Source organism: Chiroxiphia lanceolata, chromosome 3, assembly GCF_009829145.1.
Source record: "Chiroxiphia lanceolata isolate bChiLan1 chromosome 3, bChiLan1.pri, whole genome shotgun sequence".
Taxonomy (NCBI): Eukaryota; Metazoa; Chordata; class Aves; order Passeriformes; family Pipridae; genus Chiroxiphia; species Chiroxiphia lanceolata.
The window spans coordinates 114,431,521-114,457,743 of NC_045639.1; the positions used below are offsets into that span (position 1 = coordinate 114,431,521).

Here is a 26,223-nt window from a genome sequence, read left to right on the forward strand (position 1 = left end):
TAGTTAGATGCAACCACCTTGAATGGCAGGAGATGGGATATAGATGGGACCAAAGTGTGTTGGGCTGGAGAACAATCCCTGCAGATAAACAGTTAATTTTTAGTAGAGAAACACCACTATGGGTGGGAAGTGCCAGGCTGGATGGAAAAGGATGTGCAGGGAAAAGTGCTTGCTGTGGGGTGTTGCTGCCCGTTCTCCACAGGTGTCGTTCAGTTTGGGTGTAACTAAATAAGTGCATTCCAACAGTGCTCAAACATGAATCCAAAACCCCAAATTCAGTCTCTGCGACCTCACTACACAAAATTGTCCCAGTCTGTGGAGTACCCAGAGTTACTCATCATAGATGAGCTGAGGGCCACCCTTTCTTCTCAGGCGTCAGACTCCACAGGGCTCAGCACAAAGAAGATTCAACATGGCATCTGCAGACTCTCTTTGGGGTGGGTAAAACCCAAGCAAAGTACTCTTCTTCCACATGCAGAAATCTTGTTCCCTTTCTGACTGGTGCATTTTACCTGAGATTCACCAGGAAAACTGCAATGTGTGACTAGAAGAGTCCTTCCTTCATAGACTCTTCATTCAGAGGAGATGTGGAGGAGGCAAGGTCTACCAGAGTCACACTCTGGTTCTTTGGCTTGGGCTTTGAGACAGATCATAAGGAAACGAGGTGCTATATAACTTTGCCCAAAGAGCTGGAGGCATATTCTTTTTCCCTTTTTCTTATGCCATTCCTTGGGGAGTAGAAGAAATGGGAGACATCCATCACGCAGCCTTGTTTCCCTGTGACAGAAGAGGCATGAGCAGAAAAGCAGTTTCTCATTGCCATGTAGGCAAGGGACCCCACCAGTCATGTTCTTGCTGAAGGGGCTTGGCACGGAGAGGTCATCTGCCTTGGAAGTTTGTCCTGATTCCACCACAATTTCCCTTTCAATGTTCACCAGCAGACCAAGGAGGCTCCTCACAAAATGCCCAAATAGCTCTGAACTCATAAGCAGCTCGCCTGGGAGGCCACTCATATGACTCAAGTGCTTTGCCAGACTGGGGCATATGGCTCTGCTCCTGCCTTCCCTCCTCGTCACCAGAACCGGATGACAGGGAGCAATTTGGTGCCCTGCTTGAAGCGAGTCGCTGGTCCCCCGCCAGCTCCCAGCAGCATCAAAAAGCCATCTCCACAGTTGGCAGTGGGCACCGAGGACGCCTTGCTCTGGCATGCTGAGAGCAGGCCATGCCTGAGGCGGGCTGGCATGGGAAAGCTCGCCCTATCATCAGCCATATTGTCCCAGCTCGGCGGGGAAGGATCGGATCCAGGAGCCTTGGAAGCCAGTGACGGGTTTTTTTTTTCTTTTCCAATGGGCTTTGGAGCCAGCCCAAGGAGAGACGTCATCCCTCCGCCCATCCCCACCTGCAGCTTCCCCATCCACCACCTTGCCATGTCTCTGACTCTTATTTTGGGAGTGCTGATGAAACCCCTTCTGTTCCGGACCACGTGTCACCGTCACACACAGGACACGGCACAGCCAATAAAGATGAGTCACCGTTCACGGGACAGCGCTGGCACTCGGCCAGTGCTGCCAAATTTAGGCTTTGTCAGACTGTGGTAGTCATTGGGAAGGGGTTACATCATCACAGCACCACACAAGCATTAGCTCATGCTGTTCCCAGGAGCTGCAGGGCAGATGGGAAACTGAGGCATGGAGAGAGAGCTTGGAGTAGCCTGAGGTCTTGGGGAGGATCCGTACGCCGCAGGCTCCTGGGGAGTGCACGTCAAGCAGATTCCACACAGGAAATTAAAGCTTTTTTGGGTAATTCCATGCTGCAGGCTTTCTTGGAGACACTCCTCTCATGGCAGGTTTTGATCAGAGCATAGGAAAAGGTGGCTGTACCCTGCTGTGGAATGGGCTGGTGAAATGCATGGAAATTCAACTCTTTTTGTCTTCAGGTTGCTCAAGTGTGCAGCTCTGGGGTTCATGCCATGCTGCCTCTGGAAAAACAGGGAGCACACAGCCACTGAGGTGTGCAAAGAAACATGGGGAACATGCTTGGTGGGTGTTGGGCAGGGAATTCTCTGTGCTTCTACCCCAGATGGAGATGGAGATGAAGCAGGTCGGGTTGATGCAACTCAGAGTTGCTGAATATTGAAGGAAAGAACTTTCTTGCTTCAGCAACTATTAGTTGTTTTTCTTTATGATTAGCTTGAGGTGACAGTCTTGAGTCTGGGAGTGCAGCAGATTCACTGAGTCAGTAGAAATCTCCTGAAATGACTTTTGTCCTAAGTGGCATTTGACCAACCTCAGGCTCTCAGTGCCTTCAGTACATCCATGTCTCCACACAAATGATCACTGGTGGGGGATGTCCACCAGGCACAGCTGTATCTGTAGCACAGGAGCCCATATCTCATGTACATTATATATCTTAAGGTGCAAAGAGATGTTTACAGCAGGGGAATGGGCTCGTGGTTTGATCTCAGCCTGACCTTGAGCAAGGACATTAATCTGTTGAAGAGGCAACCTCAACTCCATCCTGAACACACAAGAGGAGGCAAAAAGACCCAGGAGACAAGGAGACAAGCCAGGATGAGCATGACTTCACGTGCTGAGTTCTGGCCTGCTGCACATCACTTAGACCTTTGCAGAGCGTTCAAAGCATGGGAAGCAGAGGAAGAAACGGGTTCTTGCTGATATCCTTGGAAATCAGTGTCCCTGGTGCCTTCAGCTACCCCACTGCGAGACAGCACCAGCTGCACCACATCCGTTCTTGTCACTCTGTCACTCCCCCTCACAGAAACGCTCTGCCAGACTCGCTTCATTGATGCCAGTCCTGTGCACTCTCCGGGAATGTTGAGGTGTTCCTCCTTTTCAGGAGACCAGTCCCCTCACCCACAGTGATGCTGATGCAATTCCACCAGAGGCCACCTACATAACATCAAAGGTTTATAAACCATGAGGTCAGCAAAGTGTGCACTGCTGCCACGTCTCCAAACACGCTGAATGAAGAGCTTTCACTCAGCCAGTGAGTGTGAACCAAGCTGAGTTTCCTTCCTCTTCCCCACCAGGTCAAAGGCATTTCCACAACCAGGATGAAGTTATTTCTCTAATGGCCTGCAAACTTTCTGTGTCCAGACCAAACCATTAACCAGAGGTGGTTTGCAGGATCCCTGTTTGGTGCTGCCACAGACTGTTTGAAGCAGTGCCTTGTTGTTATCTCATCTCCAAGGAAGTGGCTGTGGGAGCTGTGTTTACAGCAGGAGGTTCCTTCACTAAGCCCTGGCAGAAGATATTGCTTCCCCAATCTGGTGACAAGTCTGTTGGGTTTTATCTAAACAAGTCAGAACACGAGCTCAGCCACCAAATCTTGGTCAACCATGTGGTTCAATTATCAGCACAGTCCTTGGCACATTTTTAGCTCCTGGCAGCCAGCACCAACCCAAACAATTTCCGTGCTTGGCTCAGGTCATGGCACAGGCCAAGAACCATTCCCACCAAGCACTCTGGACTGGGCCACCCTGCTTTGGAGGCTGAGACAGAATGGATATAGCAGTCAACAAAATTAGGCTTTGCTTAGCTGTTGATTTCTGGGCACAGGGTCCCAGGTTCAAAAGCTGCCCCAGACCTGTGCCAAGGAAAAAGAGATTCTCATGGTTGTTCTCCAAAGCAGACAGTAGAACTCCCTGGAGTTCTTTCCAGCACTGATGCGCTTCTCCCCTGGTTTTCAGAATATTTTACCCCTACTTACAAGATTGCAACACCCTATCAACTTGTTTTAGGCACATTTACATTCTTCTCAGTGGCTGTGGTTCTCATATGAATTTTTTTAAAAAGGATGCCAGGATAGAGATGCTGCAACAAATGTCAAATATACAGTGTCAAAATGCACATTTATTGCATGTGTTTGTGGAATTAAGTTGTTTCATGCCAACTATCCCTTCTCAGAACATAGAAATGGGTGGGGAAAGATTTTTTTTGAAATGGAGCCATGCATTGTTTTTCTTAGCAAGAGGTTTTTCTCCCCATTTTGGTGTATTCCAGAAGTTCCATAAGGTGTGTTTCTCTTCTAAGGGTTCCTAACGGTAGAGTTCAAATGTCATTAGGTCTGAAAAATCTCAGTATAGGAGGCTCATTCTGTTTTTTTGGGGATGTAAACTGGAAGTGACTCTGCTGGATTCAATATACTCAAGAATCTTAGCAAAGACTTGGCCACTAAAAATTATGACTAAAGAGTCCTTCATAAAGAACCAGCTGTTGAATGTGCAATGTGATTTTTCCTCTAAAAATAACTCCTCTTGGATTTTGTCCTCTTGTTCTTCCCAGTTAAAGAAATCACATGTTTGGGGTGGGGGTTTTTTGGCTTGTCGTTCTCAAAAAGACTATTTTAATTAGCAAAGGGTCAAAAATCAAGTCTCAGCAATTAGTGACCACAGCAAACTGCAAATCTAACCAAGAGACTACAAGGGCAGCACAGTCATACTTGGGTGACTTTAGCCTCTAGAGATCCATGGTAGATCCATGCCAATGGTGGTACTTAGCTCTCCAGATCAACTATAAAAGTAGCTTACGTTGACTTTTTTCCCACCTTGGATGCTTTGAGTAAGATTTGGATACCTCTGAACATGTGGATGTCTGTGTAGGTACAAGGATCAGACTACTCTGATTTCTGAACTGAGGAACCAGAGCACAAAAGGAACCAGAAAGTATACCAAGAAGTATCAGTGGAAGCCTTTAGAGGTGGCTTGTGCCCTTCTCAGGTGTTCCTTTCAGGTTGAACCAAGTTTCTGTGACAGACTCTACTGCCCTGTAACATCTCCTGCAAAGAGGGATTTTGCTCTGCTTGCATAGATTTAAATCCTTGCTGGAGGTGTTGTCAGAACATCCTGGTGGAGCATTTCAAGTGAAATCTCTTGGGATGTCTTGAGGAGCTTCACATCCTCTTGTCTGTAGCTGTTCACTTTTAGAGACTCAGGTGGGGTTCTTTGTCAGTGTGATTCTGAGACAGCAGTTAAAGGCTTCAGATTAACAGGGATTTAACTAAAAGTCTTCATAATTACAGTGATGACTGTACAGAGGGTACCTTGGCCTGAATAGAGCAGCAATTCATGCAGCTTTTGACAAAAATAGACACATATAAGACTTCTCATGCTCCATTTCCAAACAACCTAATCTGTGTCTGGGAAATCCTGGCTGCTGCTTTCCCAGCACATTTCTCATGCAGAATTAACCCACGTGATTGATACCTGGAGGAATTGAGACCAAGCTCAGACCAGACCATCTCTCCTTTGTGTATTTGTGGCATTAGAAGACAGAGTTGTTGGTTCTGAGTGTCTCTATCAACTCCAAGACCACCCTGCCCACATGAGATTCAGAGATTCATGAGCTTTATGCCCTTTGGAGGAAGCACTGGGAAAAGATGTACTTGGGTATGGTGGGAAAATCTTGGAGAAGTATTGGCACTTATGTGAGATAACCTGAGTCCTCACTGCTGGGTTGTGCTTACTGGGCTACATGAGCCCCAGTTTAAGTGATAGCAGCTATTCTAGTTGAAAACACCATCAAATGTAGCCCCACACCAACAAAAAAACCACCATCAGTAAGATTAATGAGATTTCTGGTTTGCTTGCCAAAAATCACAAAGAACTGTTCTGTATTAACACCCTCAAAACAGCATCCAGTGAAGTGGAACAACCAGCCTTTGGTTGTGAATTCTTGTCTCTAACTTTTCTTAACATTTAGAATTAACGTTTATTCAAAATGGAAGAGCAATTTCAAAATAAATAACTTTGTGTTATCATTATAATTAATGTCATATCAACAGGAACTCCAAAAGTAAGACTAGTCTTGTTGTGTGTGTGTGTCCCTACTCCATGATTGCCTCCAGCTTCTTCAGGACTGAAACTATTCACCAAATTCACCCCAAATTCCTGAGTGGTCTTAGACACCTGCCATGCATTTCTCCCCCTGAAATGTGTGTTTGTGAATTTAATTTCCTTTAAGTCCACCTTAGACTCCCGTCAGAGACTCTGGTGGCTGGCTGGACCTCCAGAAGAGGCTGTTTTCCATAAGGCAGGATTTGTCTCTGGCTCCAGCAATGGACTCACACTGACATTTTCCTCAGACGTAACTTTGGGAGCACAGCTGAGACCAGATTCCTAGAGGGATCAACCTGTACAGCTAAAATAACATTTTTCTGGCACAAAGCTGCCTGCACATCTGAATTAGACTTTACCTAAGCTCTACCTGCCATGCCTGGGCTCCCCAGAGCTGTCCAGACACAACAGCCACCTGGACTAATTTATTCTGCCCAACCTGGAAAATCTGATAATATGAGAGGTTCCACCTCCAGGAGTTGAACCACAGGTCTTCCACATTATTTTTAACATGATGAAGGGGATTATATGACCATATGTTTGATAAACACAGGACTGTGATCAGATTCTGTCTATACCTGTAATGCAAACAGTGTTGGAGTCCAAGCACTGGCACTCAGGTGATTGTGTTAAGTTGGTCTCTGGAACAGTTTTGGCCAGCCAGCCCTTTCCCAAAGCTTCCCAGGCATGAGAAAACAAATTCACATAATCCAGGAACCATTCCCATGAGGCAGATTGGATACAACTACTGAGAGAGTTTAATTGTATGGACATGGCAGACTCTGCCAGTTGGGCTGAGAATCAACAAATGGTCCTGGCTCTGTTTCTCCTTTGCTGGTTCAGATACCACCACCAGGGTCTCTCCAGGTCTGGGTTCCCATGTGTTCTTCTCCTCTCTGCTGTTTTTTATGGGCTGTTATCTGATGGCAAGTCACTACACAGGATCAAAGATCTCGGTTATGCAGAGATCTTATGTGAGATGAGGATTGTTTGAAGATGTGTGGATATATAAGGACTAAGATCTGACCTAAGTGCTGCCAGAAATGTTTCGGCTCTGGAACAGGCATCAGCAGCTTTTTTTTCCTAAATAAATAGGGAAAAACTGAGATACCTGCATTCAGCATCCTAGGAAAGGGACAAGGATATTATGGAAAGCAAATAGTGGAATTTCATGCTGGTGAGGACAGTTCATACAGGCCTGTTGGGACCAGCCTTCTTCTCAGTGATGTAACAGAGGGATTTTATCTTTCTGCTACCACTTGAGGATAGCGGTAACTCTGTCTGGCTGTTCTAGGAAATGCCACTTGAGTATGTTCTCTGATGGATCATTGCACCCTTCTCACATCAGGTGTGTCTTGGGGTTTTTTTTTTTTTGCCTGCTTGGCCCTCAGTGATATAAAATCATTGTGTTGTGTCACTCAATTTTGCCCATGTTATGTTGCATCTGTCGACTTCTGTTTTGCTGGAGCCAGTGTGGGCTATTCTGCTCATCTTGGAGCCAGGAACAGGGTTTTCCAATCCTGCTTTCTGCTCTCCTTACCTTACTGGTACTCAGGACTCTCTCCTGAGCTCCTGTAGGGAGTTGGTGGATGCCAAATCTTTGCTACCAAGGGTACTTTTCATCTTATCCACTTCTCCTTGTTTGATTGGTCCAGTTTGATCCCCATCCCTGGAAGTGTTCAAAGACAAGTTGGATGGGAACCTGAGCAACCTGGTCTAGTGGAAGGTGTCCCTGCTCATGGCAGGGAGTTGGAACAACATGATCTTTAAGATCCCTTCTGACTCAACCTTGTCTATGATTCTGTGATCCACACTCCAGGTAGAGTCAATCCCATGTCCCAGACAGCATTCCTTGGGTGAGACAAACCCTGAAGCACGTGATGCTTCAGGCAGATCTTTATGAGAGTTTTAAAACAGGGTGGGGAAGCTTTGCCAGTCCTGATGTGGTGGGCGACATCCTACATTTTCAACAGGAGATCTTACACTTGGCTGAGGTTATTCAAGGACAATCCAGAAGAGAGGGCAGATTATCCCATTTCTGCCTGGCCCGGGGTGCTCGTGCCTCTTACAGAAGGATCAGTGGCTGGCTGGAGTCCAGAAGGAGATATAAGACTCGATGGCCGCGGGGCCTGAGCTGGTTTGGCAGGGCCCGAGTTCACAGAGGAGATGAATAGGAGGAGACACGACAGAAGCAGCCGAGATAATGAGAGCACAGATCAGACGAGTGTGGCTGGTCACCTCTTCCAGCAGCACAGAAAAAGGGGCACTGGGGAGAGCTGAAAGGCAGCAGGATGAAAGGGGGGGAAAGAGAGTCCTTTCCAAACACAATCCCCAGTGAACCCAAGGACCTCAGTTCCTCACGGCTGTGCTGAGACAGGGGCTGGGGGAAGGAGCTAAAAAGGGATTCAGCATTTCTGGGGTCATTAAGAACATCTTAATTTAGCAAAAGGAAAAGGTTTCAGGAAGCAGCATTTCAGGACAGGAACCAGCCTTTAACTGTCGAGGGGTGGGAGGGCAACTCTCCGTGTGAACAAGATGTTCTGAACTTGCCTTGCTGTGGATTTTCTCATGATGAAAGGTTTGGGAACATGGCTGTTCCTCTGGTCTAATGTGGAAGAGCCCTCCTTACCCTACCTGAGACATGGATTATCCTGTATAGAAACTCAACACAAACCTTTTGTCAGGAAGTCCCGGTGGGATTCAGTAGTAGAAGACCTTCTTTGGTTATCCAGACCTACTTGGAAATATGTCCATGAAGTGAGTTACTTACCTTTGTTTCCTGCCTTTCCCAGCCACCAGCAGTTTTGTATTAGAGACTCGTGACACTGATTCCTGTGGGAGTTGGACGCTGGGGAGAACAGGGTTGTGATGCTCCTCGAAGGAAGGTTTCAGAAGGGCTCCCTAGCAAAGGAGCAGGTGCTGAGGATTCGAAACTCACCCCTTGTCTGATGAAACCAAAACATTTTCCATGAAAAAAACAGCTAAGGGCGTGACACTGGTGTAACATCCCTTCCCAGTCTTCCCAGTGTTAAGCTCTGGTTTTTCATCCCTGGTCACTCCAGCTCTGAGCAGAGTCCAGAGGTGTCACATAGATGTGAGAAGGCCATTCCTGGGTCAGACTTATGAATTATGTTCATAGTGCTCATTGCCATAATGCCTTGGTGGAGAAACTGGTTAGGACAGTGTCCTGAAATCCTATGAGGAAAATGAATGGCAAAATGACCTATGCAGCCCTTTATTATTTGTTCTACATTTTTTCATGTTCAAAGGGACAATCAAAGAGGGAAAATGAAGGAAAGAAGACCAAAGTCACTCCTTCCTCTGATGGGAAAGAATAAAGAATGATCAAGCATCAAAATCCATCGGGAAACAATGAAAATCAGACCTGGGGTCTGATTCCGACCCCTTTTACTCTGACTCAAATAAATAAAAACAGATTAAAAAATAAGGGGGAGTGACTTTCAGGCAATGCTGTTACAAAAACAGGGTCTGGCTTGATCTCTTTTGTACATAAATGCATTTTCACTCTGTGTGCATCAAAATGAAAGCCTGTTCCTCGGCTCCTGCTGAGCTCCAGGGAGGAACGTGCCACCCAAAGGGGAAAACACGATAACAGGGTTCACAGCACGGAGGCCTGAGCAGGCAGAGAGCGATGGGGAGGAACTGAGACGTGGCACTTGGCATTAAACAAGCTCTGCCTTTGCACAGGGATTGATGGAAGGGTTTGTGTCACACGGAATATTTGCTGTCCAGCTCACCCGGGAGAAACGTTGGTATCTTCCCATTTTGTTTTAGTAGAGTCTTAAGGAGAATTAATATCAAAAAAAAAAAAAAAAAAAAGAAATAGAGCACTGTTTAGGCATCATTTTCAACTTTAAAGGGACAGGCGCCACAGGAAATACTTAGGGAATGTGCTACAGCAACTGCTTTCAAATTCCTGACAGCCAACAACCTGCAGTTGGATTGTGATGAAAATGGTACATACCCCTAGTGAAAAACATCTCTCCTCAGCTGAACCACACTGCAAGTAAGGCAAAAATGGGTATATTGTTCATTTTAAATACTCATGTGTGTGTGTGTATGTGTGTTATTTTTCCACGGCTTTTATTAGACTAGTTGTAAAACCATGTGTAATTGCATACCAGGAATAGTCTGGATAGATAGGGATGGCTTTCCATGCACTGTTTTTATTCCTGGGCTTTAAAAACTATCGTGACAATTTAAGGGGAGTCATTGTTATGATTCTTTCGTGTGGATGTGGATTTTTCAAAGATCCTCATTACATACCAGAGATGACCTTCTCTTTTTCTGGACCATCAGTAGGAACTGGGGGATGGAAACCGAAACAGGATAAAATTCAGCATGTCCCCGTGAACTTCAGCAAGGCTTCCCTGAACTCAGAGTGGTTCAGACTCCTCTCCTCTGATATCAAATTGCTGCCTGCATTATACTCGAGTCCACTTGTTTTTTCATGATCCAAAGCAATGGCTCTTGTTTCCCTTTCTCAGAGAGTCGATTCCTTTGTCCAACATTCTCAGAAATATAATGGTTTTTATCCCTGCCTTATTTCCCACCGGTTTCTCACCTCTCTTTGCTGTTGCATAGCCTTTGTGCCATGTGTGTTCACCACTGAGGACTGTTCATGAGCTCCCTCTGAGAAATGCAGAATTAGTGAGGGAAGAAGTCAGAATCAAGCCAGTTCAAGATGGTTGTTGAGTTCAGCTCCAGATTCAGACACCTAAACAAAGGTGTCTCTGATGGAGGTGTCTCAATGCAAAGAGGGAGTCCAATCTCCCCTTGTATTCAATGGAGATAGAGACAATACAACCACAGAGTCTAAGTAATGACCTTAAGACAGCTCTGACCATAATGACTGAGGGAACAATTTTTTTGAGCGTCACCTAATGTCATTTGAGATGCCATGAGTACCCTGCCTCACTTCAGCTCTCAGCTCAAAAATGTTCTGGTCTTCTGTGTGCAAGTTTGTCACATCTGCCAGCTCCACGTGGAGGTCTGGAATATCCCAAAGCATCTCAAAGGTTGCTGGATTCCCACCTGTGGTGGTTAAACTAAGCCTTCATTCTGTACTGAGTAAAGTAAGGGACATTGTTTAACCATGAACACCCTGGGGTGAGTCTCTACTGAATCCTGCCTGAAATGCCTTGGCAAAGTGTACTGTGATGTGAAGATCTATTCCCTGCTTTCACTTGGATTTTATAGGAGACCTTGGGTAAATCCTTTAAATCTTAGTGCTTCATCTGTCAAACAGGACATTATAGACCTCTACCTTTCTGTGCTGAATGTAGGCTAGGAGATGTCTCACCATAAGGACTTTGGGGCTCGTCACTAAAGGGATCTGGGGGGTTAATTCTTGTGATGTGTCATTCAAGGAACAGAGACTTGACTCCTCAATGGTGCTGACTTTGGCCTGTGAGGCACTCTTTGCTTCCTAGCAGGTGATAGGAGGACTTCAAAGGCTGTTGTACAGTTTGAAGACAATCCTAGTCTATGCCAGTCTGACTTGTTATGGGTAGGGGGGAGACAGATCCCACAAATTCAGCCTCATAGTAGCTGACCTCCTCCTGGCTTGAGAATGCCCAGAGATGTGGTTGTGCATGGTGGGAATGTTCCACTCCCGAGACTAAGAACAGAGTGGGAGGAGTGGGAGTGGTTTTTTTGAAGTGACTTCAGTTTTTACCCAACCTCATCCCTTTGATAAACAAACCTTGGGAGGGGGCTGAAACCTACTCATCGTAGATGAAGGTGCGTCAGTCACCATGAGCAAAACTCATAATCAAAATAAAAAGTTACTTCTCATATGATTCAACTTTCCAAGACTTTTTGTTCTAGTTATGATTGGAGAGATCTCTGTAGTTGGTTAGAAACAAGGTCTGGAGAAGTGGAGGGTCAAAAAAGAGACAGTTTATCCCACAGTCTGTGAGAATTGTAAATTGTGCGAAGATGTCACAGGGAAAGATGGGAATGAGAAAGTTGTGGTCAAGATGAACAAAAGTGCTGTGTCATTTAAGTCTTTATGAAATAGCCAGGGAATAATTGCTGTGGCAACACAGTAAGAAGGACTGTAGAACTCTTCACATTACCTCATGATTCCTGCTGACATCCACCTATGGGATCTCACTGCCTTACACCCAGGTCCATCACTAGGATGCCAAAACTCACATTCACCACAGACTCTTGAATTTTCAAACAACAGCAGAAATATGTCAAAATGTCTGGAGATACTCCATTGCCTCCCTCAGATCTTGGCGCAAACGAGGAGACAATGAGCTGTTTGTGAGGGTAGGACTCATCCCACCTGACTGCCTGTGCTCACGCGTGCCCTGGCAAGGGTTGGAGTCAGACACCTTGGGAGCATGAGTCAACCACTCCTTGTCCCACACATGGATCTTAGGACAGGGTGAATCACTTTCTGGGGGTGTCTGCCTCTCTCTGCTGACTGGGAGAGACGTTCAGATGACTATCAGCAGGCAGGGACCGTGCAATGTGAGTGACTCAACACACGTAATCTCAGCTCTGTACAATTTACAGCCCTGGCTGTGATTAGTGGAACGTTCTTCACCGAAAACGTTACAGAAAAGCCTTTCTGTGTAAACTGAGGGGTTGTTTCAGGTGTATTTTAGTCCTCTCTCTACTCTAGAATAAATGAGCCCAACAGAAACATTTTTAAGCCAGGGTGACAAATCTATCTCCTGAGGGCTGGTGCTGCTTGAGTTTCAGAGTACAGGTACACCTAATGCCCAACAAATTTCTAGTAAAACATCACTAAAATATACAAGTTTCTAGTAAAACAGCAATAAAATAAGACATTTTTTTTTCCTGTTAATCAGAGAAAGTTTTTAAACTGAATAGCTAAAAGATACTGCAACAAACAGTACTTACACACATAACTTTAAAATTGTGTGGCATCACTCAGCCTTCCAGGACTGTTAATTATATCTACCAAAAATGTAACACATCTGGAAGGTTAAAAATATATCTCATCTACATCTGCTTGGGGTTGAGGATGTTCACATTCAGAAGTTTCCATCCGGACTGAGGGAACTGGGCATGTTTAGTCTGGAGAAGAGAAGACTGGAGGGGATCTCATAAATCCATATAAATATTTCCAAGGCAGGTGCCAAGAGGATGGTGCCACTCTTTTCAATGGCAGGACAAGGAGCAATGGCCATAAACTAAAGCAAAAGAAACTCCATCTCAACATGAGATAGAACTTCTTTCCATTGAGGGTGGCAGAGCACTGGAACAGGTTGTCCAGTGTGGTTGTGTAAGTCTCCCTCTCTGGAGACATTCCAAACCCACCTGGATGAGTTCCTGTGTCACCTGCTCCAGGTGACCCTGCCTTGTGAGGGGGACTGGACTAGATGGTCTCCAGGGATGCCTTCCAACCCAAACTATTCTGTGATTCTGTGATTAGAATCCCCAAGTCCCATGTCTATTGTTTCTTATTGAGGACTTAGAACTTGGAGGAAATAATGGTTTTCTTAAAGCTGGTGGCTTCAAGCTTCCCTCTTTGATGAGGCCACTGGTCTTACTGGTTTGTGGCTTGTTGGTTTTTTTTTAAATTTAGTCTGAAATGCTAAAGCAGCTGTAAGTCCAAAGGCACAGGATTCAGAGAGATAAGCTGATGGAAGGACACAGTTTTGGTGGACCTGCAGGCTGTGAGAATTCCAGTGAGGGCCAGAGATGGAGCTCTGTCATCCTTCCTGGCCACCTTCCTCATCACCTCTCCTCCAGATATAGATAGGTTGGAAGGAGGCAAATCTAACCCCACTGCACTGTGGGGTGGGCTCCTCAAAAAGAAGAAGATAAAGTCTATGGAGTGAAATCTGAAGAGCCAGTGGATCTTATTTGCATTCCCATGGAAGCCAGACCCCTGTGGGCAGAGAGAAAAGAAAACAGGAGAAGAAGAAATTTAGGGGGCTTGGACATTTTAGCTTTTTAACCCTGAATAGCTGCAGAAAGATGTTCCTTGGGTTTTTTAGGGTAGGAAAATTAAAATAAGAGCTGGTTGGAACTAGGTGATCATTGAGGTCCCTTCCAACTCAGACCACCCTATGATTCTCTGACCTTCTAATATGTTACACATCAGAGAAAGAAAGGTGTTATTATTTGTTTTGCTTACAATCATTAGCATTTTTCCTTTAGTACTTAGAGGTGATGCTCCCAGACAAATCTTTGGCTAAGGCTCAATCAAACTATAGCTACCAAATTATTGAACTTCCCAAACACGGATTTTGGTCCATCATCTGTTCCCTCCCCTGCAGAAAAGTTGTCCAGTGAGCAGCAGTGGGAGCAAAGGAACAAGATGCCAGTGGCTCCTTCTTTTCCTAGGAATCTGTCAATTAATTTTTATTGTGATGCTTTGCTCAATGAGTTGTTCAGTCTACCCTTGTGATGATTAATGGGTTTTTTTTTTGTTTTTAAAAGCCTCTGAAGTGTAGTGGGGAACTATTTTATCTTTCGGAGAAAATAAATTGTTTAAGTGTTGATTGGGATGATGAGTTAGTTGAGATGATGGTTGGTTAAGACTGATTTCCCTTTGGAACATCATGGGGCGCCTTCTGAGGGTGACCCCAGATCTGGAATTGCAGGCACTGATGGGAACAATCCTCATGTTCTGAGTGCTTTGGGCAAGAGTGGACCAAATCCAAGGTCTTCTCAGAGGGAGAAGAAACAGGGCTCGAGACCCAACTGTGGCTTGGATCTGTGGTCCATCCAGGAGACAAGGCTGGAGATGAGCTACCTCCAATATTTGTCTTCAGTCCACCCTGGAACCAGGGCAGGGGATTTTCTGGATGGATCAGATTCTTTCTTTTGGGACCATTTGAAGGGTATTGATGAGTCTTGATGCTCCCTGTCTTTATATATTTATATGCATAGGACAAAAAAACTGCCTATTTTTCTCAAAGGCAAATGCAAATGGAGATTCCTGAGTAAGGCAGAATCATTGGGAATGTTGCTCATATAACAGTATTTTAGAATAAGAAAGAATCCATGCAGCTGCAGAGAGTATGGATGTCCTGCTCATGCAGTGGTGCATTCCAAGATAAGATTCCTTTCTACAGAAAATAACCTTCATACTTGGGATGAAACATTTAGATGGGATCTGGATTTCAAATTCTCAAATGTGGATCCAATCAGGATGAGCACAGAGGTTGTTCCCTGTTAACAGAGAAGAGCTGGGGTGGGGTGGCAGAGCCGGTGGCTCCTGGAGATCAGGACAATGTGTCAGAGAACTCCTGAATGCAGCATCCTTTCCAATTCCCGCACTGATATTTCTGTATTTCTCTCCTCCAGACTGTAAGGACAACCTGACGTGAGTTGAACCTTCAGGCTCCCAAGCCTGCCCCCGATGCAATAATTTAGTGAGCAGATGATGTTTTCAACCAAACCTCCTCTCTAACCCAGTGGATCTGTGTGTCTTCCGGCAGGTGTGTCCTCTGTGGCCTCCCTGATGTCCCTGGCTTGGGTGCTAGCCTCCTATCACAAGCTTCTTCGGGACTCTAGGGACGACAAGAAGAGTATGAGCTACAGAGGGGCCCTCATCCATCTCTTCTGGCGCATCTTCACCATCTCATCCCGAGTTATTTCTTTTGCTCTCTTTGCTTCCATCTTCCAGCTCTACTTTGGGATCTTTGTAGTGGTCCATTGGTGTGCCATGGCTTTCTGGATCATCCATGGTGGGACAGATTTCTGCATGTCTAAGTGGGAGGAGATCCTCTTCAACATGGTGGTAGGGATTGTGTACATTTTCTGCTGGTTTAATGTCAAGGAAGGGCGGACTCGATACCGAATGTTTGCGTATTACACGGTGGTCCTGACGGAGAACGCGACCTTGACGCTCCTTTGGTATTTTTACAGAGATCCTGAAACCACTGACTCATATGCCGTGCCAGCACTGTGTTGTGTCTTTCTTAGCTTTGCTGCTGGGATAGCTTTGATGCTGTTATATTATGGTGTGCTGCATCCCATGGGGCCAAGAGCTAAGATCCTTGTCAGCTCCTGTTGCGCCGAGCTGCTCTGGGGCATTCCTTTGCCCCCCGATGTTGAGCCCATGGCGCCCCAAACCCCTGGGTACCGGGGGGCCCAGGCTACGCCCACCAGAGCGGTCACGGAGCAACAGGAGGAACTCACAGCTGACACTTGCTTGCCCGTTTTCCAGGTGAGAGCAATGGTTCCATCTACTCCATCTGGGCGACCCTACCCACCCGAGGGGCCTCTCATTAAGATTGACATCCCAAGAAAAAGATATCCTGCATGGGATGCTCATTTTGTAGACAGGAGGTTAAGAAGAACTATCAACATCCTCCAATATGTCACCCCCACAGCTGTAGGTATTAGGTATAGAGATGGACCTCTCTTATATGAGTTGCTACAATATGAATCTTCACTTTAAAAGCTCCTTAAAGCAAAAGTAAAAGAGGGGACCTTATTTTTGTTTACGGTAAACACAGATCATGAAACAAACACAAACCTTCAGATAAGCTTTCTTTCTGGTTGCTGTATGTATAAAAAAAGAAAAAAAAGATATTCTCTATGTTTTGTAAGTAAAAACAAAAAGAAAAACTTTTCTTTTGTTTTTTACACACAAGAAACAGTATTTCAACTTCCACACCTAGGATTCACAGGTGGAGAAGGAGGCATCTCCACATCAGTTTTATACCGTACACCAAGTGTAGAACATTATTTATGGGATTGGTGCTGATTGAAAAATAAAAAAAACAAACAAACAAACCTACAACTGCCTTATGCCCTTAGGTGCTGAGTTTCATTAAGTACTGTCACCTTTCTCATGCAAAACTCTTTGATGATTATATGCCAGGAAAAAAAAAAGAAAAAAAAAAACAAAACCAAAAAACCAACTGAAATGCAAACCTTAAAATTAAAAAAAATAGTAAAAAAAATGAACAACAACAACAAAAAGAGAGAAATGTATGAAAAAGAAAAATCCCGTTGCTTTTATTGGATTTAACAGAAAAATAACCAAACCCAAATATCTAAAGATAAGAAAGCAAAGCTGAGACACCCCCAATGGAGTTTGGTTTTTCCAACAGCTGAAAGACAAAATCAGGTCTGTAAGATAATTTGGCAAGGAATTTATAGCACCAGTTGGCCAAGCCTGTGAGCCTTGACCGAGTCGTGTTATGAACGTGATCCAACCGTGGAACCATTTTCCTTGTGGAAACGGACCACGTGGAATGGTGGGTTTGCACCAGATTAGTGTGATAATGATGAATCTGATCTTGTTTCCAACAATTGCACGTGATAAAGCACCACTGTCTCCAGTGGAGCAAATACCAAAAGCCTGAGCCCAGAATAAGGCCTGCCACCTTGAATTCTGTAAAATACAGAATTATTGAAATTATTTACCAAAAACATCCTCCTAAAGTCCATTTACACATATCTAATAATAATTATTTCAGTAATAATAAAACTCAGCATAGTAGCAAAAAGCGAGTCAATTTAAAGGCACAATACTTGATCAGTGACTGGCAAAATAATTTGACCTACTGTATCATTTTAAGGCTGTGAAAGGCATACATGTATTATTTGTAATCTCGTGTAAGACCTGTCATGTCTCATTCAGTGCGAGCCTTAAAGTGATTGTAAAGCATCCTTTCGTTCCATTTTGGGGATTTTTGGGTTTTGATTTTTTGTTTTTGTTCTGTTTTGTTTTTAAGGAAAACAAAACATGAAAAAGTCGGGATCTAAAAAAAAACAAACACAAAAACAAACAAAAAAAAAGCAAACAAACAACAACAAAACAACCAACAAACTTCTTCAAACGGTAATAACCTGTAAACTGACTCACGTCTCGAGATGATTTGGTGCTTTGTATTTTTCGTTGATGTTGTTGTTGTGATTTAGCTGAGAATTCTTCGACTCGGTACATGTGGGGAACTGCTGATAAAAAACTGTCTCGTGTCACCCTCTACTGTAAGTACATGGCGAGAAACAACAAGCAGAGGAGATCCAAGAGCGTAGCGAGAGCATCGTGGTTTAGCTTTAGCCTTCTCACCGCAAGGAGATGCTGCCACCTCCGACGATGGCAAAGCCCAGACGGTCACCTGCCGAGGGCTGAGTGGTTGTCTTGACATTTCCAAGTAACCCGCTCGGTGTCTGAACATTCCCATCTCTCCAATTCTGTTTCTGTGCTGGAATCTCTTTGTTTTCGAGTTCGATCACGGGTTTGCGTCTGTCCAACAACACCCTTTTTTCCGTTTCGAGAGTATTGCTCCTTTAAAAGGAATAATCCCGTTTCAGGGCATCTTTTCAATCCCACCATCCCTCTACTTGGGAGGGGAAAAAAACAACAACAACAACAAAATGAGGTATTTTTAAGTGAATGCTGTAGTATTTTCTGTGTGTAATTGCAATTTTTTATTCCAGAAATACTGTAACTGTCTACGGTGCAAAACTCCCATGCTGACCTATTCTGAAGAGGAGATCAGCATGGGGGGGATATTTTTTAATTATGATTATGGTTTTTTTTTTAATTTGAGGAATCAGTTGGTTTTTTTAATTATAATAGTATTTAAAGAAACTAGTACCAATTTTATATAACAGTTTAAAGAAGCTGAATGCTTTCTTCGCCTGAATATACCTGAAGAGAAACATTTTTTTCAATCAGTGATCCTTTGCAGTGTTCTGAGAAAATGCTGGGGTTTCTTCAGTTGTTTCATTTTGTTTTGTAAAGGAAACTTTTAACTGGTGTCTGTCCCTTTCCAGGAGGGCAGGACTCACTCACGCCAAACTATAGACACACGGCAAAGTTTATATGAAGCCAAATTGTCACTGGTACTGTAATTCCCAGTCAAACTCCATTTCAGGCAAATGTTTCTGGGCTCTGATTACAACTAATGTGATGGTCACATTTTCATGCAAAGGGAGGGATTTGGTCTTGTCATTCCCTATCTAACTTCCCAGTCCCTTGTTTACTGTGCACATAAATACATTTATATATATGTATATATATATATATACATGAACTTATATATATTTATACATGAACTTATATATATTTGTGGAAAGCTTTCATTTCCCTTCTCCATTGTCTGTGTCACAAAACCACTCCCTTCTCAAGTGTCCTACTAACATTTCACCCTGTTTCTTCCCTGATCAGTCTCCATAAAAAAAGGTAATTTGTGAAGTGAACTCACTGTCCCCACCTACTGAGTCATAAAAACATGGAGGTGCCCATCCTCCAGCAACAGGCCTACCTTTCTCCTCCCAGGACTTTCTTTTCACCTACCTTTAATGTTAGTGTAGGCTTAACTCTGATCCAATTCCCTGTGTAAAGAGACTCCTTGGTCCTTCCATGAAGAGCTCTCCTCTGCAATCTGCATTTCACTGGCATAAGCATGAGAAAGGAATGGGTGGCAAACAACCCTGCTGTTCCTTGGGGGCCTCTCATCCAGGAGATAGCAACCTTATTTTCAAAAGCACCATGAGAAGGTCCCTCTCCCCAGACTTGCCCCCCTTGAGATCTGGAGATGAGATCCCAGTCGCTGGCCCCACCGAACCGCCGGATGCTGCCGCTTCACACCAGGACAGTGAAAGGAGCCAACGAGCCAAGGCACAGTCACCAAGTGTCGAGGAGGAGACCCTTCAGTGTTGCCTCTCATGAGCAACTTCAGCCTGCCTTCCCTCAGGAACAGGATCTTACTCCACACCACCACACCAACAGCCGTCCTCTCCCTCCCTTGACGGGAGCGGAGGGGCAAAACACTCTGGAAGTGTCCTTACTTCTCAATGCAGTGCTAATTTCTCACAACCAAACCAGCTTAACTAAGGGCTTGACACATCCCTGTTCCAAAGTCCTCCTCCTTTGTGGTTCGTAGCGTGGATAACAACGAAGGCAGGGGCCTCCACTGCGTGTTAAGACTGTTTCATTACTCCTGGTTGCATAAAATTTTGCCTCTGTTTCTAGTCCTTTCTTTGAATGACATCCACTGGCATCTTCATCGAGCAAAGGATTTCCAGTGAGAGCCTGTGTCAACCCTGAAGAACTATTTCTTTTTTCAAGGACTCCATTACAGCCTTAACGTAAAGCACGTGCTCTGCCACTACACCCAACGAGTTCATGGTGGACAGTTTGGGGTGGTGACCATTTCCTCTTGGGATTACCTGTGATCTTGTTGCCAAACAGCGCCTTTTGCCAAGCCAAAAACTCGGGGAGGAAAACTACCCCCAGCTCTTTATTGGTACTAATCCCAGTGCTGAGTCTAAACCTCTCCTCCTGTTTTGTTTATTTTTTGCCCTTTGACTTTTCCTGTGCACTTTTTCCAGGATAGTCAATGACTTGCTTTGGTTTCACCTTGGTTTTAACTCCTCAGCTTAACCCCGGTAGCTCAGTTATACCATGTCCCACCTTCTTGCCAGAAGATGCTGAGTGAGGAGGTTTTCAAACTGCCATGGAGAAGGTTGAGCCTGTATTTATTCACATCACAAGATCAGTGGGCAACTTCTCCGGCATGTTTGTGCTGCTGGATCCACCCTGGAATCATCTAAACCAGCCAAATGTGCCATGCCAGGGCAAAGCTGAGGCACGAGGGCTCCACCATCCCGACTGTTATACTGTTCAAACCTTCCCTGCCATGGTTTTGACCCACTCCAACAAGCCCTGGACTCGGGCACAGCTTCCCCAGGCATGGCCAGAGACCATCCCCATCCAGCAGTTTGGATGCAGCTGCTCTGCATCAGGGGTGGAAGATTTTAGCAGTGTGATTGGGGCCAGCACTTGTCAGTTGGCCTCGTGGCCAGAATGGATCCTGGAAGTGCTTAATTTGCTAATAAAGACGTAACTCTGTGCCCACAGACCAGGATTCAGGACGTGGTGGAGAACGTCAGCTCCGATGTGGTATTTTTCTGTTTTCTGCCCGATTCAATGGACAAGTTGTTTTTCAGTTTACTCTGTTCTTTTTGCTGAGGTTGTTTTGCAGACAGCATCACTTTTATCGCTCCGATGTCAACCCATCCATCCCTCCAACCATGTCAGATGGGTGGCATGTTTACTGTGATAGTGTTATACAACCATAGGCAGCTAATTCAGAGACAGGAATGATTCAGACCAGACCAAATCAACGATGGAAATACAGGAATTACAAGGTCCCTGCCCATGCCCTTGTCATGCTTTGCCACCCACACAAGGCATTTTTTATCTGCAGCTTTTCCAACCTGAACTGCAGAAGAAGAGCCAATGTTGAATAATTACCAGTGAAAACTGCAAGTGAACCACCAATTTCGAGTGTAAATATATATATTTTCAGTATCTGAGATTGGAGCTAATTCTCTGCTTCACCCTGTCCTTCTCTGCACCTGCCAAAAGTCAGCACTCATTTGCATGTATTTTTATTTAAAGCTGACTGGATGAAAAAGGACAAAATTAATTCCAGGTTTTAGTCAATGGTCTGCTAAAGCCTGGCTCATCAGAGGAGCATTGCTATTGACTTTCAGAGCACAATCTCCCTGTGCTCTTCAGCTATATTTCTGTACACGCAAGATTCACTTCACAATTTACCCTTCCCTCGGTCCCCTGCACAGAAATGCATGTTCTACCTGTCACCCGCACACCTGACTAAACCTCCTGAAGAAAATGTGGTCTGAGGTTCGTCCAGCATGATTCCATTGAAGCTCAGAGGTGCTTTGAAAAGGAAAACTTACTACTGTGCATTTGCAAAACCTTTTAGTGCCTGCTTGCTGGGCAGCTTGGGCAGGAGACAATTTGGAAGCTGCCGGAGTCAGCGGAAAATTGTGGAGACAGGCTTTTTCTAGGGATATTTTCTTCTTTTACTGGGTTTGCTTTTCTCTGGGTTCTGTTCAGATCGAACGTGGTTGTGCAAAAGAAAACCCACAAGAAAACAAAACCCCCAAATAACCACGACAAAACAAGGTCTCTGCCAATCCCCACAGAGGCTGAGGTGGAGGGTGGTAGGGACGATGTGAACTCCGTTGTGTACCCTTTGCTTGCTGAAGTTTGCATGCTGTTATTTTGGCAGTTGTCTCAAACCCTTGGGCCTTGGGCTTGGTCGTTTTCCCAGGGTTCTGATTGCTGGTTTTCATTTTTCCTTGGAGCTCAGGTGTATTCTGGTGCAGAGAATCTCAGCCTGGTTTGAATGAGAAGATTTGAGGCTATCCCAAATAGACGTGGGCAAACCTTTCACTGTGTGCAGAATGCATTTCCAGACCTTTGGGTACCTGCTAGAGGTTGTTGCAATCCACTTATTTCTCCATGAGCACGTTCAGAATCGCTTCATTGTTCTGTTGTGTTTGAATTTGGGAATAACGGTGTGGTGACTCTTTTCTGTCGAGGTGTGATGTGAAGAAAGGTAGGAGAGCCTTCCTGCTGTGCTAGATATTGCCTGTGTTCAACCCTTGTTTCCTTACTTGAAGCTCAGACAGTAGGATAATGAGAAAAATGAGAAAATGAGCTGACAGATCGCTGCATATGTTCCACTGGCTCTCCACTGATGAGGAGGGAGGCAATTGGTGACGATCAAAATAAATCAGCATAAACCATCTGGACCTTAGTGGATATTCAGGCATGCACAGAACCCAATTGGAAAGTGATGCTGTTGATAAAATAACATGAACTCTCCTTTCCTGTTGTATATTGAAAAGCTAAACACCAACCCAAAACAAAACGTTTGACAAAACCTTGCAAAGCAGACAAAATTATTTGAGGGCATAAATTTTCCTCTCCCCTCCCCATCCCTTTGGGACACATGCAGCAAGGCAACTGTTTGAAAACCAGGCACTTTGTAATGCGCGGAGTTGTTTGGATTTGTGCAACGCAGTGTTTGTCAGATGGTGTTTTACAGAGAGCGTAGAAAAGTGGCCACGGTCTAAAAGTCATTGCAGATTTTTCGGGTGACAGTACTCCTGGGTTTCGACCCCAGCTCTGCCACGAAGTTGCTGTGTAACCTTGGGCAAGTGATTTAACCTTTCTGTGCCTACAGTTTACCCATCTGTACATGGGTATAATAATATTTACCTACCTCACAGGGGTGTTGTGAGGCTTAAGTTAATGTGTGTGAGAGGTGCTGGAAGTGCGCCGTAAAAATTTCATTCTTGCTGGGTTTGTGCTGTTACGGGGAAAGAGCAGTAAAGGGGTTGGTTACAACAAGCAGAAGGAAAACCTGCATGTGTTGACAAAGTGATCTTAAGTCTTTTCTCTCCCCAAAAGCAAGGAACGGAGAAAATTGTGCTGAATAGCCTTGCTTTCCTGGTCAAATGTAACAGCACTGTTCGCAATATTATTTTCTTACACAACAGGTGACCTTTCCCTTTTCCTTGCTGTTTCTGGAAACTTGAAACTAAAGATGACAAAAGTATTTCTGAACCGAACAGATTACTGATGAATACTTGAATTTCTTTAAAAGTCGCTCTCATCAGCCACGGTTAATGTGCACTAATCTTTCAGTCATCAGCTTCCATCTGAATACAGTGAAAAATTTGCTCACGCTGTTTTGGAATAGCCTGGACCTTATTTTGGGAGGCTGGTATTGCTGAGGACTCTTGTAGGCATGGGAAAACTAGTGTCTCAACTGATAAACATGTGAAAATAACCCTTTTTTCTTTCTGTTTTTGCCTTTTACGTTTCTTGACTGCCTAAGACAGCACAATAATTGCAGTTTACTGGGTTGTACAGTAGCTTTTGTTTTTTTGAAGTTTCCTTACGCAAAGGGCGAAGGTGGGATGTGAAAGGATAAGTCAGACCCAACGCTGCTCCGACGTGACTCTTCTTGGAGTACCCACTTTCCTGGAGAAAAACCTGTGCCACCTCCAGAGAGACCAGACCAGGTCTGCCTTCACTGTCCTCCCACAGGCAAAACTGCCCTTGCCACCCACGGGAGTTTTGGCTGTTGATCCATCAAGGTGGATTCACCCCTGGTTGAACCCCAAGCCACTCGGGTGAAAGCCTGGACAGCTTTCTGTAGAATGAGGGAAGGGATCCAGTTCATTGCTCCAGATGTCACCACTGGTCAGATAATTCAGAAGGGCCAAAAAGCGTGTGATAGAAAGCCTGGGTTTGTTTTATTTTTGTGTTTTAGAGCTGAGTGTTTTTATTGTCTAAGTGTCCTGACCATTATATGATGTCTCTTTTGGAAATGCAATGCCAGGCAGGACTCCCTGCTCCCTTTTAGAAAAGCTTTGTGAAGTCTGCTCCCACACTCCTTACTCAGGCAAAACTCCTAGGTTTTGTTGTTGGGTCTCATTTTCTCTCCTGAGTAAGGACTGTGAAGTCTGGTCTGTTTTGGAGAACTGGGTGGTGTTTCAGGTGGCTGTTGTCTTCTCTAACCCAAGACTTGCCTTGCATGAAGCAAGAAGGAAGCTCTGTCTTGGTCTGCCACGTACCTTCCCCGTCCCTTCTCTGTAGCCACCATGGGGAGGGGAGTTCAAAACCTTCTGGCTACATGGGCCAGGCTCTTCCACCTGAATTTCCAGGCAGCTGCACATCTTCCTGCTGGGGCAGAGCAAATTCAGAAGCCCCGCTCTTGCAGATGGGCCGCTGATCATCTGCGTCGGCTTTGGGTCTGCTCCTTCCCCATCCTTCTCCCCAGCTGTTTCTTTGCCCTATTTTAAGCACTCAGCTCGGTGCTTCTGGGTTCTTTTTACTGCTTCTGTTCCAAAAAATTATTGAAGTTGGGAAAAAAAACAGCAATGTAACTCCTTCGGTGCTATGCTAACTGCTTTGTTTGACCCAACCAAATGCTGGCCAACTTATAGATATTCCCTCTTTGTCCTAAGAAGCACCACACACCTGTGTCTTGAACAGGGATGGACTGAGAGGGGTGAGAGAGGGCAAGTGTGGTTTTGAAAGTGATTAAAGTCTCATGTGTATCTAGTAGAGCAAAAAGATGTAGATGCAGACTGCTTTCAAAGCTGGTTATTGCCCACCTTGTCGAATTAAATAGGATATAGCCTATAAGGTATTGAGGGCATTATATAGATAGATAGATATTTAAAAAAAAAAAAGACAAAAAGTTCAATTTATCAATAAATCACCCTTTAATTTTCCTGAAAATGTACTGCTCAATAGGGAAAACATCTGGCTGTGCTTGCACCTGGTTATTTTGCTATGACCCACTCCAGCAGCGGGAGGAGAGAGAATTCCTCCTCCTCCATATTAAGCCTGATATAAAAAGGGTGGCTATGAATTTTCAGGATGAAAGGGACTAATCAACATGTATGTCTGTGTCTACATCCCCAATCCTGTGGGAATATGGACAAGCATACATGCCATGTTACTGCAACAGTATATATGTTTTAATATATATGAACACATTGTGAATTCCAAAGGGCTTTTTTGAGATGAGGAAGGTTGCTCCTGGTGTGAGGTGCTGGCAATTTGGGATTTGCAAGCAGGGTTGAAATAAACATTCCTTGTATGTTTTTTTTTTTAATATCAAAAGACCATCAGAAGCTTAAAGTCCATCTGAGGAAGTGCTGTACCACCCGATCTTCCACTTCTTAAGAAATTTGGAAGCCAAAATCAGACCAAAAATAAGGGTCAGTATAAATCAGTAAAGCTCCATTGATGGCCAGGTGCCTCCTTACACTCCCCATGCTAAAAACAGTAACTTCTATTGGTGCCAGGGAACCCAAATTGGGCCCTATTGCTCTTTTTCTAAGCCTGTGATAAAAGATTTAATGTTTGAGCTTGTAAGTTTTGTCAAAACCCAGGCAAAACTTGGACAAAAGCAGGAGTATCTTTCCAAGTAGAACCATCTGAGTGTGGCATACCCCTGATCACGTGGGGGCTTTGTAGTCCTGAGGAAGAGATAGTTTCTCCTTTCACCAGTATCACCATTACAATGAGAACAGCCCTGTTAATACACACAGCAAACAGAGCCCTCCTTCACAGGGATTAAACCCTCCAAATCTGTTTTCAAGCCCTTAAAATTCAAATGCCAAATGCCACTCAAAGGGAATGATTATTGTTTTCCCTCCAGATGCCATTCCCGCTCATCAGTCACAAGGACAAGCAGCTCATATTTTCCTTTCTAGCTGTATTTACCAATAAAACTCACTGCCAGTGCCAGAACCTCCTTCCCTCAGAGCCAGCTGAACACCACCTGCAAACCGCCCCCGCCTTTCCTCCCCTCCTTCCACTTTCAGAGCAAACACTGTTCCTTCCTAACTAGCGAAGATCCAGGACAAATGCCAGCCGATTACACCTACAATCTGTTCTCCTTAGGATTTTGTTTCAGTTTCTGAGGGCAGTCGAGTACACACAGGGACACGTGCCCGCAGAAATTTCAGTGGCCTGAGGTCGAAGCTGCTTGACTTCAACTGGGTGATTCTTGGGCTTGTCTTGTGCAGGGCCAGGAGTTGGACTTCCATGA

The 26,223-nt window shown here is 44.8% G+C and overlaps 1 protein-coding gene across 1 annotated transcript in view; it reads left to right on the forward strand.

Moving 5' to 3' along the window:
* The window catches only part of XKR6 (XK related 6), a 186,203-nt gene extending 169,495 nt beyond the window's left edge, over positions 1–16,708 (forward strand). Inside the window, 1 exon segment of the mRNA XM_032683148.1 lies at positions 15,307–16,708. Within this exon segment, the coding sequence (XP_032539039.1) occupies positions 15,307–16,271 (965 nt within the window). The 3' untranslated portion in view covers positions 16,272–16,708.
* Positions 16,709–26,223: the final 9,515 nt, after the last annotated feature.